The 19,700-nt window shown below is 31.8% G+C and overlaps 1 protein-coding gene across 7 annotated transcripts in view; it reads right to left on the bottom strand.

The window, feature by feature from the left end:
- The window catches only part of LOC130446232 (plasma membrane ascorbate-dependent reductase CYBRD1-like), an 85,510-nt gene that overhangs the window by 47,454 nt on the left and 18,356 nt on the right, over positions 1-19,700 (bottom strand). For 2 of the 7 annotated variants that reach the window (XM_056782345.1, XM_056782344.1), the window contains exon 1: positions 6,325-6,520. The exons of 3 other annotated variants lie outside the window; for them this stretch is intronic. In XM_056782345.1, coding sequence (XP_056638323.1) covers positions 6,325-6,350 — 26 coding nt within the window. In that variant the 5' untranslated portion in view covers positions 6,351-6,520. Of the gene's footprint in view, positions 1-6,324; positions 6,521-12,737; positions 12,919-19,700 lie in introns of those variants that run through there. 2 more of the 7 variants (XM_056782347.1, XM_056782346.1) reach the window with 2 other exon arrangements.

Here is a 19,700-nt window from a genome sequence, read left to right as displayed (position 1 = left end):
GTACTGGATAGACAAGGCAACCAATTTCATAATGTTCAGTCATCGGTCGATGGAGAAGCTAATGCTAGCCATAGTGAAAATAGATAGAACAGTCCACAGATTCGACCATCTGCGCGATAACCAGTTTGTTAGAGTCTGAAGTGCATCTCTGTGGACCAGGAATCGCTGATCAGCATATTAATTCAAGAAAATTTAGATTTCTCGGTTTTACATTTTCACGATTTTTTCTAATAAGCAAAAAACTAAACGTCCTATTGAAACAAAACGGATTGTATTCGGGATTAAATTCTCTTATAGTTGACCCTAAAAAATCTTGAGAGAGTAAAGATTGACCCACTTTTTACAAAATCTAGATTGAAATTATATTTACCATAAATTTTTTTTCAATCTGCGAAAATTTCACGAATTTTCAACTTTTTGTTGAATTTTCTTGGTTTATCTAGAAGCTGTACTATTCAAAAATTATATTTTTTTTTTGGATTCTTTGTTTCAGATGGAAATTGCGACCTGCATCTTTCCCGCCACAGTACAAATGCTCATTCGAGACGCATCGGCGAAATGCTTGTACAAAGCTTAATATAACGTCTATCTTAGTGAAAAAATTTTAGAAGACTGTTGAAATACGTAACAATAAACCTTGAAAGTTTCGTTGCAATCGAATATGTCTTTTCTATGATAGAGGTTGGCGACATCTCAGCTACAAACGCTGAGTCTACAAAGTCTAGACAACTGATTCTGGCAGAATATTGATGAAGTGAGACCAAAACTGTACAGATAAAAGAAAATCCTAAAAATGTATTAAACAAGCTGGAGACAGTTAAATGTCATAGAATTACGTCGAGGAATTGGAAGAGTTTAGAGACGTAATAAAAAAAGAAGAGAAGTTACTTCTAAGGAGAGAAATAGCAGATCCAACTAGAATGATACTTGGAGCGAAACAAGCCCTTATAGAAAAAGTAAATACCACTTTGGCCTATCACGAGGATAAAAAGGAATTTAGATCTTCAAGATAATCTCTCAACTGAGATGATGGATTTTACGTTGAACGCAGATAATCAGTGCCAATCTTGTAATTTAGTGAAGTAATAGCAAGAAAGGTTTTAGTAGATCGCACAACCTCACAAATTGGTTGGTCTTGAAGATTGAAGAATGGGAAAAGTGTTGAAGACAATAATCTCAGAAAAGCGAAGTTTTCACTGTAAATCCTCACTACTAATATCATTTACCAATATCATTGTTCCGTTAGATTTAAAAAAATCGATGTTTGAAAAAAAAAGTGAATCATAGTATGCGTCAATGACTGATCTATTTTTCTGGTTTTATTAATTTGTATTTAAGCGATGTTGCCCTACTTGGAATTTCGTATTCGTTATTAGGGCAAAAATATTTACTTCCTTAATGTCAATGCACCGTCCCGTCTGTTTACATTTAATGTATTATACTAATGATGCAGATCTACTTGGAAATCATTAGAAAATGATGTTTCTATCATTAATTAAAATACAAATTTTATATTTGAGTGAAAGTGCGATTTCTATTATTTAACACAAACTTTTGGGTAAACATTATCATTATTAATATTATTTTTAACGTTGTTTCCGACTGGATGGAAATTTACTTTTGATTTCTGAATCTAAACCATAGTTTCCAGATATCCTCATAGAAAGAAGTCGAATAGGATGAGATTTGGTGACTGTATAGGCCAATATATAAAATTACAACTAGGGGTCATCCACAAATTACGTCACACGAATTTCATGATTTTTTTCCCCTTCCCACGTCCTTGTTACAGCTGGTCACATTTGTGAGACTTAACCCCCCTTGTCCTAGTGTGACGTCATATACACGTATATTTCTATTTAAATTATTTTTTGATAAAATTAACATCAAATCAAAGAATTACCAAAACAAAAAGCGATAAATTATATTAATTAAAGTAATTAACAAATCAGATAGCGATTAATTATATCAATTAAAGTAATTAAAAAAACAAAAAGCGATTCGTTATATTAATTAAAGTATTTAACAGAACAAAAAGCAATTAATTATATTAATTAAAGTAATTAACAAAGCAAAAAGCGATTAAATATATTAATTAAAGCAATTAACAAAACAAATAGCGATTAATTATATTAATTAAAGTAATTAACAGAACAAATAGCGATTAATTATATCAATTAAAGTAATTAACAAATCAACAAGCGATTCGTTATATTAATTAAAGTATTTAACAGAACAAAAAGCAATTAATTATATTAATTAACAAAACAAAAAGCAATTAATTTTATTAATTAAAGTAATTAACAGAACAAAAAGTAATTAATTATAAAAATTAAAGTAATTAACAAAACAAATAGCGATTAATTATATCAATTAAAGTAATTAACAAATCAACAAGCGATTCGTTATATTAATTAAAGTATTTAACAGAACAAAAAGCAATTAATTATATTAATTAAAGTAATTAACAAAACAAATAGCGATTAATTATATTAATTAAAGTAATTAACAAAACAAAAAGCAATTAATTTTATTAATTAAAGTAATTAACAGAACAAAAAGTAATTAATTATATTGATTAAAGTAATTACCAAAACAAAAAGCAATTAATTTTATTAATTAAAGTGATTAACAGAACAAAAAGCAATTAATTATATTAATGAAAGTACATAAAAACATATTGCGATTAATTATATTAATTAAAGTAATTAACAAAACAAAAAATATTAAGAGAATTATATTATTTAAAGATATAAATTTAATAATCTGGAGTCCATGAACTTTGAATCCACACCTTCAAATTATTTATAACTGGCATGGCAGCCATTTCGTTCCCGTTTGTGTTGTTAATGTCTGGAACATTAGTTGTGTCAACATCTTTTTCATTCAACCATCATCGTCATCATCCACAACAAGAAGTTTTCTGGCACGTCTGGCAGCAATTCTTTGAGGACAAATCTTCGCGGTAGGTGAAAATCCTTTTATCAAAGGGCGCCTAGGCGAATGGTTGACGAAACAATTGGTATCTTATATTTGTATAGATATAGTTGTTTTCAGGTTTTCGTAAAGTGATAGTTAAAATTTCGAAATTTAGTGCCACTCCTGTCACACTTAGTCGACTCCCCCTTAACGTGTGACGTAATTTATGGATGGCCCCCTACCTTACAAGCAATTTGGACAAAATTAGCAGAAATATTGGTAAATGCTTGGAAGCGGGATCCGCCCTATTTTTGGTCATAAAAAAATAATATTTTCAATAGTTGTCTCTCATTAAATTCATTTTCTTAGGCGCATTTAAGATAAAAACGAGACCAAAATTTAAAAACACTTTTTTCTACTACTGTGCGTAATGTACGTACTTGAGAAACACTTTCGACTGCGTGGAACTCCACTTTACGCCCTAGAGTCTCCGTAACGTACAGGATAGAGTACGAGGCTCACATGCGGGAGGTTCCAGGTTCAAGTCGTATTTTTAGATCGCATTTATGCATGCCGACAAGAGACTTGCCAAGTTTGATAACTACACAAACTGCACCTTTAATATTAGTATTGTTACTAATTGAATTCGTTTGTTGTTTTTTGAATATGTTTCAATCTTGATTAAAATGTTCAAAGTATTAATAAAAATATAATATATTTTATAAGGAATCAATTAGTATAAAATAAACTTACTTTACGTACCAGTACGTGAAGGAAATTACCATTAAACGCAATAGAAAAATAATGTATGCAATTGTAAATGCCTTTTTTCGACTCATTTAATCGTCGATATTCATATTTGTCGAAAAAAACGATACTTTATACACTTATTACATTACATAAATAACTATTTTAGCAAATATAAATGTTTTCGAGGGATATCTGTTTTTATATTCAAATAATTTTTACAAATAATGGCAAACAAAGCATGAAGTATGAAGAAAAAGATTTCCAACCTAACCTAACCTAATTAATTTTCAATAAATAATTTGAAAATACTGATTTTTTTATGACCAAAAACAGAGAGCTCTTCACTACCTCCAAGAAGTTGTCACTGCACTTTCGATTTGGAAATATTTTGACGATTGATCTAGGTTTGTTCTAAAACGATATAGGGCTAAGAAACTTTCAGAAAAAAATGCAAAAAAGGCGATTTTTGAACTGGTGCCGCACTTCTGACATATCGCAATTTTGACAGTTGTTCTATATTGTGCTAGGTTTGTTCTATGTTGTTTTATGAAGCTCAAAAGAAGACCATTTTTAACGTAGTTTGCGGAAAATGATTTTTTGGAGGGCAACGAATTATCGAGCTATTGTGATTCTTCTAATATTTGTTCTGAGTTGTTCTAAGGTTGGTCCGAAGAAACAGTACATCAGTACAACTGATGTCCCTCTTGTACGATTATTCATATTTTGGAACAACATAGAACAAACCAACCAGAACAACTGTCAAAAGAGCGGCTGGCTCTGAAAGTTTCAATCTCAGCCGTTTCAGAACAATATAGAGCAAACATCTAAATATTTCAGACTCCAAAGGGGGGTCCATCTTCTTGGAGGTTACCCAATCCACTTTCAAATAACAGCCGAGATACATTGGCATAAGGTGCACAATAAAATGAATTCCAAAAAATAATTAAAAACCAGATAATAGTTGTGAGACAGCAAAGCTGATTTATATAATAGTTATCTTAGCATTAATTTATTGCTATTTGATTGCTAACAGCATTCCAGATATTACTATCTGAATGGAAAATGAACGAGCAGCAATTTAAATAGACTTGTGAGCAAAAAAATCGACACAAGTTGCAGGTTCGCGGTCCAAAGTCAAGAAAATCTGTAGCTTCCATTATTTTTCTCATTTTAGCATTTCAAAACCATAAGTTTTAGCTATATAGGGAGTGATCTATGTTGTTAATGAGTAATTAGTAAGGGTAAAATATCAATCGGGAAGGAATCTTAAACAATTGTTGGAATGAACAGTAAAAAAAATGTGTTCAATCAGCGCGGGTTTGAGGACTGAGTAAATACTGCCGTATAGAACTTGTAGTATATGGTCGGGCTTGTCCTGCATTAGCATGAAATTTTCGGCGATGGTCGTATGGAACGACAAGATCCCCTAGCATTCCGTTTATGTATCGGTTACTCCATAAAACCTGCTCGGTTTTTACTTGCCTGTCCAAACCATCCAGGAACCTCCTACAAAAACCACGTTTTCTTTTATGCAACACCGCCGGAATCTTTCTCCAGGTCTGAAGACTCGCTCTCTTCTATCATTACCATACAGACGCACTCTGCTTTCGTCTGAAAGGAGACCGGAGCGTCATTATTCGTCAGTCCAATTAACGTTTCCTTGGCAAATCGTAGACTCGGTGAACTGGGGTTAATTTGAGGCTTTTATGGCTCAAGGAAAGCTGCCTTGAGTATTCTTCTTACCGTCCAGGTACTCCTGGCGTTTCTCTGAGCTCTTGAAGGATTTCTGAATCAGTTATCTCTCTCGGATATGTACATTTTTCTTCCGGAACCGCGTCTTCGATGAAAGATACCAGTCTCGTGGTAATGACAGACTCATTTTTAGCGCACTGGCCACTTCCCGCTGTCTCTGACCTTATTGATCAAGCAGCTTTATCACTTCTTGTGTCGTCCAATTTCAGCTAGAATTCTTGTTTGTTGTTAACGGAAATGTGTATCGGTTGAAGTTTGATGGATAACTGAAAGAGGTGGGACAAGTAGATAACCTTTTATAAGGGTCAGTTACCTCTAATTACCACTTCTAGAAACAAGCATGGAAAGGGTGGTTACCGATTATTGGATCGTGAGAGCAAGAAAAAATTACAATATTTTATATCATTTTGCAGCTAATACCATTAGCTTCAAGATTTGACTAGAAAAAAATACAATTTCGTGTTCAGTTCTTTTACCAGTGACTTGCGATTGGAGGGGTGTCACCTGAGACAATTTTTTTGCTCACGAGTGTATATTGAATAAAAAACTATAATTAAATTTAGAAATTCGATCATACAATCTAATAATTACATTACATACGAAAAAATAAGAAAATAAAATGCTACCATTAAAAAGTACTTTCATACTTTTCCTCGTACAAAATAAATATTGTTATTATTATTTAAAATAAGCCCCTGTACTTAAGTAACCACCATTTTATTACTAAATAGAAAAATGTATCCAAACCAACGTATTATTGTGTTATTAACTAAAAATCAATCCAAATTAGATATTCCTCTAATCACAAGTTAAAACTTAAATAATCGTCACATGCATGTCTTACGTAGATATTTAGAACGTACATTCATTAACAAAGCTTAATGAAATAATTGAAATACGTACGTTGAATGCATCTTGTTTTTAGCCATGGTAATCGGTTGAAAAAGTTAATCCAAAAATAAAAAATTTAAAGTAAATCGAATAATCGCACTACATAAACCGAATATACCGCAAAAATCAACAGGTAGTAGAGAAGAAAACTAAAACAACCGCGTCTTTACGAACGGTCACCAAGGAGACTAAACGAATAAACTCACTTGACAGAAGAGACGCGCTTAGCTATGAAAATGGCCACAACGCGATGGTGCCAAATTAGTTCGAGTTTTCTTTAAAACAGTGTACGTTCAAAAAAACGTTGAATGGGTGTTATACATGACCCGCATATATTCTGGGAATTATTTGGGTTAATAACCCTATGATTCAATAAAAAAAATGTTAAATTGTTTCATTCAAGTATTACACATAGCATATCACAATAAAGAATGTTGAAGTAATATAAATGAAATTATTAATATAATAAATATACAAAGTCTTTTCAGTTAACTACTAATAACGAAGTTTGTTAAATTGTTAAATATTGTTTTCATTTGTATTCAGTGTCAATTTTCAATTTAAATTTAGGTATTTTAGACTTTTTTCTATAGTGTTTCAAAGTTTTGCGGCAATTTGACAACGTTGTTATGTAGATTGGAGAGTTTAAAAATTTCGAAACGTGAATAGATAATCATCGTGTATAACCTGGGGCCCTTAAGACAGGTACTTTCTCCAGGATCGGACTTGATTTGATTCGTTATATAAATTTTCATTTTTTATTTTTAAAACTAGGAAGTAAATTGAATTGCTCTTTAGTAAAAAGCTCGATTTCTAACAGCATCAGTAAAAAAGCACTTGACGAATCCTAATAGCAATTTAGGTAAATAATTTTATATTTTCTTCTATCATTAGCTACGTCAATTGAATTTTCTCTTTGTTTTTTTTATTTATTCAAGGTGATTTCATAAAGAAAGAACGTGTTAATTAATAGTATTGACAAGAATGATCGACAGTATACCAATTATAGGCCGATAATATCCTTTGGCAATATAAAATTGGCAATTAAAACATTTTAAATCGACACTTCGATAATTAAACTTGATGACAGCATCCAAAACAAGAAAATTCAATTAAAGCTGGATTAAATACTTGTGCACGTGTTGATAATGGTGTTAAACTTATTTTTTTGAAAATTAGTTATTTATAAAAGAAAAAAATTACAAATACCTATGAAAAAAAACCTTTAAAAAACAAAAACAATAAGTATTAAAATGACACTTCTCCCCTACTAAATATACGATGTATATTTGTAAATTAGTTTCCAATTCCAAGAAACTTTAAACCAAGTGAAAAATGGTAAAGTTTATGGTGAATGAAGAATTAGTTTGACAGGTTTCTATGTGAAATTGTGACAGGTGACATCAAATACATGGCGAAATATAATAACCTCTAAAAGTTACTCTTCCGTCAAATCTCCCCCGTATAACTTTTTCAGATATTTTTATTAAGGCATCCTCTTTCACACCAATTATGTAATCAAGAATTAGCGTGACACATTTATCACATACAAGGTATCACCAGTAATTTTCTTAAGATTATTAGGATTGTGAAAAGTTTCTCTACTTATATACATAGGGTGTCTCAAAAATAAACATGCTATTCTATGTTTAACATCATCCAATCGAGAAAATAACATCCTATTCATAATTATCGATTATAAAGTTCATATTCTCTACTGATAAATATATAGGGTGACTCAAGAATGAACAAAAGTTTTTTTGTAATACCGAGGAGACGAAGCTATTCTACTTTTAACGTAAGAGAGAAAGTAACGCCCTATATATAATTTATAATTATGAATGGTAAGTTTATATTTTCTACTGACAAATATATAGGGCGACTAAAAAAAGAACAAAAGTTTTCTTAGAATATTCAGACGAAGCTATTCTATGTTAAAAATTGTCTAAGAAAGTAAGTAACACCCTATATATATCATGAATAATTATGAATGTGGCAAGTTCCTATTCTCTATCGACAAATATACAGTGAGATTCAAAAAAGAACAAGAACTTTTTTTGATTATTTACGAGGAGACAAGGCTATTCTACGTTAAACATTGTCGAAAAAAGGAAGTAACACCCTATATATCATGAATAATTATGAATGTGGCAAGTTCCTATTCTCTATCGACAAATATACAGTGAGATTCAAAAAAGAACAAGAACTTTTTTTGATTATTTACGAGGAGACAAGGCTATTCTACGTTAAACATTGTCTAAAAAAGGAAGTAACACCCTATATATATCATGAATAATTATTAATATGCAAGTTTATAATCTTTACTGACAAAGATATAGAGAGACTAAAAAAACAGATGTTTTTTGGGATATTAATCGGGAGAGGAAGCTATTCTACGTTTAACACCGTGTATATTATTAATAAATATAAATTTGACACTTTTATATTCTTTATTGACTAATGTATAAGGTGACTCAAAATTAACGATCTTTCTTTTTCTAATATTAATCGAAGGACGGGACTGGCATTTAAACATTTTTCCATTTTATGTTCATTTTTTATTGAAATTCGTTTGTTGTATTATCCAAATTGTTAAATTTAATGATAAATTCAATACCAGCTGAGTTTATGCTACGTTTCTGTATTTAGTGGAAAATCTTGAGAGTGAAAGTGAAACGTGGTATAATTGATGTAAAATCATCTAATACAAATATAATGGTTAATGTCAAGCAACGAAGAAATGAAAATAAAAATATTCTAAACAAAATTTAAAAAAAAAATAAAAATATTGTTCAACAACTAGTTTAGTGGATATTCAATGACCTTGATCGAAAGAAATATCTACCGTAACAATCTGTAGACGTAAATAATAAATGTTGAAGTCAACATCTGCCATGCTTCATTAGAACTGATGCTACGAAGTGAAAGTGAAATGTTTACAATTATTATTAACAAGCTTTCTGATTAACAAAAGGTTAGGCATACAAATAAATTGAAAACTGTGAAAAAGAAAAGATATAAACTCATTTTCTTCAGAATCGGGCATTTTATTTATATAAAAGACAATATATCTTTGTAATATAATGAACGATATTGAAATTTTAAGTTTATTTTATGTTTTTCCTTGTCACTAAAGATTTACAAGGGGAGACTGAAAAGTACGGTGAATCAAAGATTCGCAGGCTACTAACCGACTAAAATTTATCCTGATATCCTTGAAACATCATAAAGACCTTATTAGGGCTATCCTGACGAGGTCCATTCTAGGATAGCATCAGGATAACCCTTTCCTGATTATAACTATAAAAGAAGCTTCTCAGGATCACCTTTCTGGAAACAACAATATTTTTTATCAATTTATCGTGATTATGTCCACATTAGGATCACATTAGATTGAATATAAATCAATTTTTCATCAGGATCGTCTGTTGAGGTTCTATGGTCAATAAAGTATTCTTATAAATAATGTTTGCTTGTTCAACCCTAACCTTAAAACTATGCATATAAGGAATCTATACAAAGATCATCTTATCAGAAATATCGTATAATAAAGCAATCCTGATCAGGACCATATAAGGTGAACCTGATCAGGATCTTCCGAGGTAATCTTGATCAGAACCATATAAGGTGAGCCTGATCGGGATCTTATGAGGTAATCCTGATTAGAACAAAATATGGTGACCCTGATCAGGATCTCATGAGATAATCTTGATCAGAACCATATGTGAACCTGATCAGGATCTCATTAGTCATCTAGGTTACATCCTCATTAAGTTCTTTTCAGGTTATCCTTGCCAGGATTCAAAATTACCTGGTCCTTATCGGGCCTTCACAAAAAGTTGTAGTCTTGTAATGACAAAGAACATTTCTTTTGTCAATCTTTCATTTTCTGGATATATAGTAAGTAAAGCGGATGAGGACAGGCGTTTTCATGATACCAAAAAAGTAGTTGATGCATAGTTCCTCCCCCTCTACAATAGGAAATCTTCTTTTCCTTTCACACATCTGTTTCTAAGTGACTTATTTCTACTTCTAAATAATTCGAAGGAGAAGCATGCGTGTGAAGCAACTTTATCTGAGTGAAAGCAATAACAATATGGTTAATCTCCATTACCCTTAACCGCCTGTTCATAATCTCTCAGCGAGAAAAACGTTTTTGAGGGAAATTCGGAAATGAGAACATATATTATTCTATTTATATTGCAGGGAGGAATCATAAAACAATCTGACAACTTGTCAAGGTCTTCCAAAAATTACAGAGCTTGAGGAACAGCTCATCAACGTTAAGTTTATTGCAATGGTAGGTGTGAGATTTTTTTAGTCGTTGTAACAAGTTTAAACAGACAGTTCTCTGAAGGAACCATCCGTGAACAAGTTGTCAAAAACGTTCCAGGAAGGTCGAGAAAAAGTGAAAGAAGACTCACCTAGGAAGTCCATCGACATCGAGTTCTGATGAAAATGTTAACGAATTCGAGCTTGTATTCATAGAGACTATAAATTGACAGTCAGAATGATATAAAATGTGCTGTCAATTCCCAGATAATCGTTAATGAAATTCTGACACAAAAACTTGGAATGAAAAAATTGTGTGCGAAAATCGTACCGAAGCTTTTGACTCCTGAACAGAAAGCAAAGAGGATAAAGTGTTGTGAGGATTGGTCTGGAGCAGAGGATAGAGGGAAATTTCATACGAATTTCATGTGGAGATCAAATCTCGAAGCAAGGCTAGCAGGACATCCGAACATGCGAAAATCAAGGTCCAATGTGAAGACATAGGGTGAACGGAAATTGCTACGTTGAAGTTATGAGGCGCCCTAGAGCTCGTGTGGCCCGAGTATTTAGATTATAGAGAGGAATCATAAAACAATCTTTAAAAATTGAGTTTTGTTACTCTCTCGTTCATAAAAATTGAACTATAACTTCGTGATAGTTTTGAATAATATTTCAAGGTTAAAAAAAATGACATGTTCCATCATTTTCTTTAAATACTGTCAATATCGGAATGAACAGTTTCATTTGGTTCACTCTGTAAGTAAAAAATCATTTACAACTCTATTGAACTAAATTTGGTGTACAAAAGAAACAATATATTTTTGGATGTCTATCCCTCGAGTCCATGTTTTATGACTTCGCGAAGCTTCTTTGACCGTTCCAAAAAGATGAAAACCAATATATAGATTGAGAGGGAGGAATACTTCATTGTCAAAAAATTGTTTATAATTTGTAGACAAATGCTTATAAAAAACTGAGAAACAAGTTTGGGGATTCGCTCAAATTGAGTCGCACCTTACGTACCCCAAAAGGGAAGGGCATATCAGAGATGCGACTCAATAAGGGCACAATGAACTGTTATGAAGGTGGATAAGTTCAATTCTTTGGAAACTGATCTTAGATCTTAGAACTAAGACGATAAAGAATTGTCTACAACTAGTTTTAAGAATGTTACAGATTCAACTATGTCAATGATGGTGTTATTTAATGTATTGCATGGTCCTATGAAGTGCGCGAGGTCAGGGTTGCTCCAAGAGAAACTAGTATCGTTTTCAAACAGACATATTTCACCACTAGTATAAAGATAGTCAATAATAAACAGAAGAAACAAAATAGGGTCTAGTACTGAGTCTTGAGGCACTCCACGTTCTATTGGCTTGAAAGAAGACATCGTTGTATCGACCCTTACAAGCTTTTGTTGGTAATGTATGACTTAAACCATGCGTGTCTATGGTATAATGGGTTGTATAGTGTAATAACAAAACCTTCTTGTAGACTAGACCTCAACCTGAAAACTGGGCAAAGGCAGTAATAATACGATTAAAGAAGAAGAGAAAAAGTGGAAATTGGACAATATTACTACTCAAATAATCTCATTCATTGTTAATATTAGTTACAAAAGTTTGTTCTGTTCTGATTTGGATTTGTAAGAAGTAGCTCTACTTATTTTGGTGAGTTTTATACCAAAATTATTCTTCATGAACATAGGGTTACTTTAAAATCAAAGTTTAAGCCTAATAATACCAGTAAGACCCGATGTTCTACATACCTTGTTGAAAAATGAAATGTTTTAGAAAAAATTGCACTTTATTAACTTCAGTTGCTTGGAAGTTATAGGCAGGTTAATTAGGTGAAAATATGATTATATTTATACAAAATGTAATTTCATACTAAAATATTCGATGTATAACTTGAAAAAATATTTTAATGTCTACCAAAAGAAGTGATACGCCTATGGATTATGCTTCATCGTTTTATTACTCTCTCTGACATAAAAATAGACTATAATGATATAAAATACGCATATAAACGAATATATGGTTAAAAATTATTTTTGCAAAATGTCAAATCTATAAGTAGTGGAAATATAAAAAATAGTTATTTCAATGGCTTTTATAAAATAAAGTATTATTTATAGTACAAAACCAATTTACCTTTTTTCCATTTTTTTGGTATCCTACTCTTCGAAACCAAAGAGTAGGAACTTTCGATTAACCTGAATCCCGAGCGTCATTTTTGCGACGAAATCAACGAGGTTGCGAAAATATAAAGAGCGTTCCGTCGAACAGTCGCGAAAACACTGAAAAAAACGTTCGGGTATGAACCTAGTAGAGGATGTGACCAATAAAATTGCAAAATGAGGAAGTACAGTCTTCATCAAGAGTGAGATAGATTGTTCAATCCCTGACAGGAATATTTTAATGCGAGAGCCATTTGTTTAGTTTAACGTTGACAGATCGTAAAATTTAAATAGGAACAGATATGACAATTTTCCAGTAAAATTAGACATAATAATAAATAACAAAAAATAAAACTAAATGTTCATACCAGATACCTGAAGAATCAGCATTCCTAATATATAGCCATTCTAAAGTTTGGAGGAGTTGAACTCGACATTCACACATTTAAACATGTACCGGATGGGCTACTATACACCGCTTGACATGATGCAAAACACCGTGCAATAAATTGCATGCATCAATTTTTTGTGATTTTTCTAAGGCTTTCGATCGAGTTAATCATAATATTCTGATTAACAAATTGCAGTACTACGGTTTCATCGGAACACCTCTCGCGTGGTTTACCAGTAGAAGTCTACTATTTATAGATATGACATTTTGAAAAAATAATTTTTGACCATATATTCGTTTATATGCGTATTTTATATCATTATAGTCTATTTTTATGTAAGAAAGAGTAATAAAATGTCGAAGCATGATCCATAGACGTATCACTTCTTTTGGTAGACATTAAAATATTTTTTCAAGTTATATCGAGTATTTTAGTATGAAATTTTGTATAAATATAATCATTATATTTTCACCTAATTAACCTGCTTATAACTACCAAGCAACTGATGATAATAAAGTGCAATTTTTTCTAAAATATTCCATTTTTCCACAAGGTATGAAGATCATCGGGTCTTACTGCTATTATTAGGGTTAAACTTCGATTTTAAAGCAACCCTACGTTCATGAAGAATAATTTTGGTATAAAACTCACCAATATAAGTAGAGCTACGTATCACAAATTCAAATCAGAATCGGAACCAGAAGATGAACTTTTGTAACTAATATTAACAATGAGTGAGATTATTTAATTAGTAATATTGTCCAATTTCCACTTTTTCTCTTCTTCTTTAATCGTATTATTACTACCTTTGCCCAGTTTTCAGGTTGAGGTCTAGTCTAGGAGAAGGTTAGTACACGATATAACCCATTATACCATAGACACAACGCATAGCTTAAGTCATATCTTACCAACACAAGTCAGCTTGTAAGGGTTGATACAACGATGTCTATTTTGTTTCTTCTGTTTATAATTGAATATCTTTATACTAGTGGTGAAATATGTCTTTTTGAAAACGATACTAGTTTCTCTTGGAGCAACCTTGACCTCGCGCACTTCATAGGACCATGCAATACATTAAATAACACCATCATTGACATAGTTGAATCTGTAACATTCTTAGGACTAGTTGTAGACAATTCTTTATCGTCTTAGTTCTAAGATCTAAGATCAGTTTCCAAAGAATTGAACTTATCCACCTTTATAACAGTTCATTGTGCCCTTATTGAGTCGCATCTCTGATATGCCCTTCCCTTTTGGGCTACGTGTAGTGCGACTCAATTTGAGCGAATCTTCAAATTACAAAGCTGTTAGATCTTTACTGGGACTAAACAGCTGGGTTCACTGCAGGGATTTCTTTAAAATATTACAGTTTTCTTCCATATTCATATTTGAATCAATTTGCCTAGTTCGTAAGCACACTTCTCCAATTTCAGAAATATATTCAGAAATACATTAGTTAAGGGCTCAATATTTTAAAATGCAAAAAATGCACAATCACTTGTCAATTGAAATAAAAATCAATATCAACTTTTCTCGCAATAATTTGAGGGCATATTTACTGGAAAGTGCTTACTACTCTGTAAAAAGACTTCTATTCTATATTTATTTAGTTATTTTTATGTTTATGAAGCATTTTTATCTCTCTCTCTCTTTCTCTCCTTAAGTAAAGTAAACAATTTCTTAAGTCTCAAGTTTTATTTAATCTTTAGTGTGCAGCTTAATAATTAAGATAGGTAAAGTAGACAAAAAAATTTTTCATTACATCACTGGCAATAATTATATCTGTTACTATCTCGCTTTTTGAGTCTGATAGGCAGAAAAGAGCACCCAGACGATGGTGAGCCAGGACCGACTAGATAGAACAAGTGGAAACATGAGTTTATATATAGAAATAGACGCCAAAATATTCAAAAGTATTTAAGAATGGATGAAGAAAAATTTGGAAAACTCTTAAGGAAAATAAAGCACAACATAACTAAGGAATCATTGACGAGAGACGTAATATCAGCAGATCGGAAACCAATAATGTTGCAAGTCCAAGAACTTGTTTGACATATTCAGTTGAAATTGACAAATTTCAAATGTTGTTTGGTCTTATTCTGGATAGAAAGTTCTCACGTAGATAATAATCTTATTATTATCTAAATGTAAAGCTAATATTACTGCAAACGAGAACAATTAATTGAATAAATTATATAACAAATCTAGCAATTGACCATTTAGATGACTACCTACATAATTAGGTGTTCCAAATGTTCATTTTCATTGGATAAAAACGCTGACGGGTGTATAGAACAGCAATTTCAATATCTGCCATTGAAATACTTCGTATTGCCTGACGTATTGTTTCAGTCACATTATCTCTTGTCTTGGGTCTACTGGTGTGAACGAATAGCTAAGGATAAGAAGTGGAGATTCGTTTCTCAACAAGTCTAAATATCTACCTCCATTAACTGTCTCATTAAAAGACAACCCTGATGTTGGATCTTCTGCATTCAACGGGGATTCGTTTTTCGGACTAGTAGTGCTTATGATTTACTCTACCATTACTATAAAATGTAACCTCATCTATCCACAAAAGTATTTCAAGATCGTCGTGTATCATATGAAATATCCAGCAGCAGCAGCAGCAGCAAGAATCCAACTTAAATATCAAAATCTCGAACATTCAGATTCTGGTGTAGAACCAAATGATATGTGTGCAATCTAAAATAGATACAAAATTCTTGCCAATTACATATTTCTTAAGATATATCTTATATCTATCTTTTAAATTCGTCAAGGTAAATCACAATATCTATTATTGATGAAACAACGTCCTCTAGCATTCACGTTTTCAATTATTTTGCTTGGAATTTATATATTTTGTGTCGCTAGACAAAAGCACTTTCAAGCAACATTAAATTTCTTAAGATATGAGCTTTGCTGGTAGCAAACTGTCCGACGCATGAGCATTTGTCTTTTGGTGTTCGCAGAACTGAAATTTCTAGCTGTTGATAAACAGTCAGACGTTCGCAGAACAAAATACGTTGGCGACTGTTTTCTTATGGAGGGTAGAGGTAAGGGCCCTTTCACATCAAACGAATCCGAATCAATCAGAATCACTCCGAATCAAGTTGAATCTGATTGACCAAGATTCGGCTTCGAGCGCTCCGTTTAAATATGAAGGGACTCTTTTCCCGCCTTCAGACTCAATCAGGTTTGATCCGAGTTCGCACTTGATTCAACCTGCCAGATTCCTCGTCCGGTCAGTCTTAAATCAACAACCATACGAGATGGACGTGGAGTTATTAATTTTAAAAGTTAAAGAAAATAGTGCGATTTATGATGCCAGTGATAAAAATCACAGCAACAGAAATCTGTGGTAGACTTTCTATAATTTGTATCCAGTTTCGAGATTTCAGGTCCCATCAAATCCAGCAATATTACAAACAATTCCTCACTCATTCGGAAGAAGTCATAGAATTTCTTCTCATCATTTTGTAGGTCAGGATGTAAATGATGAAACATACCGAAGTCCGGCCTTTTCCTATTTATTTGATGTTGCCTCCTACAAAACACTATTGCATTTAAAACAACTGCGTCCATGATGATAGCTCAAAAGCAGCTAAAAGAAGGAAAACAAAAAGAAGATGAAAGGATTTTTATAGATTCAGGTTGATTCAGCTGGTATGAAAGAGTGGAGATGATGAATCAGATTCAACTTGATTCGGAGTGATCCAGATTGATTCGGATTCGTTTGGTGTGAAAGGGGCCTAAGGAGAACCATTTCTGTGCTGTATATCAAATCCTTTACCTTAGGGAGGTGCTACTAGAGCATGAGTTTAAAAAAAGATAATGACTTCGGCGTACTACTTGAGTTACTTTTCATTTTACGTCCACTCGGACAACTTTTCACTGGGTAAATTTTTCCCATTATGATTTTATTGTATATTAAAGTTTTATGATAATTGACACTTTATAATTACTTGCACAATTTCTTAAAAATTCACAATAATCAATTAACATTCAGCGTTATCTCACAGTAGTTTTTCTAGGTTAATTTATACAAAATTATTTCGGACTACGTGAATAGTTTAGATTTTGTAGACCAATATTCAGTTAACGACTCTAGTCATTTGAGATATTATATTTTCCAACACTCTATCTAAAATAACTAAATTCATATGATAACTCTTCCGATAGGAGGGCCATTCTGGTCAAATTTTGAATTATAAATTACCGTCTACAAGCGAACAGTTTTTAATCTAGGTTTTCTGACAGTTAGAAAAATCCGCGGACTTATAGAAATTTTTTACTTGCGCATTTTAATTATAATTAGAAAGATTTTGGTTGATTAGAGTTTTTAACGAATGTAAATTTATGATTATTGCTGATTTGAATCTTTTAGTTATCATAGTTCCAACTAATATTAACATTGAAAATGGTGAATTGAAAATATCTAATATTTTTATACTTTCCATCCAAGTTTTTTTTTAACTAACTATGACGGAAAAATGGAAACAACATAATAGTTTGGCAGAGTTCATCGCAAGATTTAATGGGGTGAAAACTAAAAATAAGGAATATTAATGAGAAAAATGTACTTGTATCTCCTTGGAAAGTTTGAATAAGCCAGGTTCGAATGTTGTCGTTTTTAATGGCATGATTCTTATCAATAAGATGACTTTTCAGTTTACTCTCGATAATTTTTAGATAATTTAGAGTTAGGAATACTATTCCCAGCGTTGAAAATGATCATGTCTTCCTCCTTCAGATCATTCATTAGTGTTTTAAACAAAGATCACATTTTTTCTCCTCCAATATTTCCAATCCAACACAAAGACATTCGTATACCCTTGATTTACAATCCACCAATTGTATTTCAAAGCTACCAATGTCAAATTCAAAGGAAGAAAATTTCTACTTCGTTATTGTAGCATTTAAAAATTTTTTGACAAATACCAAAGTCGCTCTACTGTTTTCAAATTCCTGAGAAATGTTTCCTCCGTATTCAAAATTATTGTTTTAAAATGGTGTTTATCAATAAAGGAATTAGTTTCTTGAGGATGCTTCAGCAGGGTTCGGAAAATAAAACAATATGAAGAACTTGAAAAAAAAAATGTTCTTAATTTAGCAAAGAATTTTAATTTATTAAAATGAGATGTAATTTTGTTCTCACCTAGTTTTTTTGGATGAAAATATCATGCCAGAGCTGCACTTAAGTAGCCAAAGAGCCACATGCAGTTCTGGAGCCTCTGCTTTAGAGTAAGTCGGCCAGTTGCAATTAAAATAGTAGAAAAACTAAAACACAAATAATTTTTTCACCAAAGTGATGAGTTTGGTAAATTTTGCACATAATTTTACTGTACCATTTTCATGGTTTGTTGAACATAAATCGACATCCAACTTGAGCAGCTTACTTTTTAAACAATCTGTTCCCTAAATATCATACACGCATTAGATGAAACCCATATTAATCACAAAAATCAGGGAGATTATATTTATAGAATGGTTGTTTTGGGATTTTTTTGGATTGATATTGATTAATCACAATAATTAAGTTCCGGACTTGTTTCAAACCGCATTTTTGCATAAAAAATTTCTAGCTATTCCGGGATTTGCTTGTGTCCACCTAGTACCTACATTTTAATAAAAATAGTACGTGCATTATCTCATTACTTAATTTTTGTCTTACATTAAAGTGACTGCGAAGAATCATATCATAAATTTACATATTTAACTTCTAGTTCTTATTGTATTCGTTAAAATTTATTGTAAACTGACCGTCCCCTGACAGGAACCAACGTAGTAGTTGAGTGATTCCTAGTGTCCCTTGGACACTTGAAGATCCATTAACTCATCAAATTACTTACCCTTATTTTTGTATTGATGTGAGTCTAACGACCATAAATATAATTATTTATAGCTTTTGTATAGAATAGGATTAGTATTTAAGAGAGCTTATACACGCTTGGAGTTTTCTTAATAGCTTTAACATCCAACTAGTACAGTAGTCACTTTATTGGAGTTTACTCCTTAAGAATCGATTTGCATATATAAGGGGCCCGGTATGAGAAAAATGTGAGGAGTAAAATTTATCCATGAATGACCTCGTTACATTTTTGGTGCGCATCCTATGATGCGCAACTTTCTAATTTGTCAGTGTCAACATACTTATATTTATGTCATTGTGAAGTTTTATTATCATTGTATTCCGCTAAAGTGAACTGAAAGTATTTTCAAATAACTATGGCAGAAAGAGGTGTAGATGATATTGCCGGAACATCTAACAAACACGTGGTTGCAAGGTACGTTATAATTCATGTATTATATGTATGAGCATGTGCAATTTGTATTTATTAAATATTTTAATAATTATCGATGTAGTTCATATAAATATATATTTGAAAACAACACATAAAATTAGATAATCAACCCAATATGAATTATCGCGCGCATCTACATAAAATAGAAAATTTCTAACCTAACCAAAAATTAATTTTTTTGTCGATGTCTATAAATTCTTCCACCTTTATTATGTTTTATTTTATAAATAATTTTTA

Source organism: Diorhabda sublineata, chromosome 7 (genome assembly GCF_026230105.1).
Source record: "Diorhabda sublineata isolate icDioSubl1.1 chromosome 7, icDioSubl1.1, whole genome shotgun sequence".
NCBI classification, from domain to species: domain Eukaryota; kingdom Metazoa; phylum Arthropoda; class Insecta; order Coleoptera; family Chrysomelidae; genus Diorhabda; species Diorhabda sublineata.
This window is presented reverse-complemented; position numbering and strand designations above follow the sequence as displayed.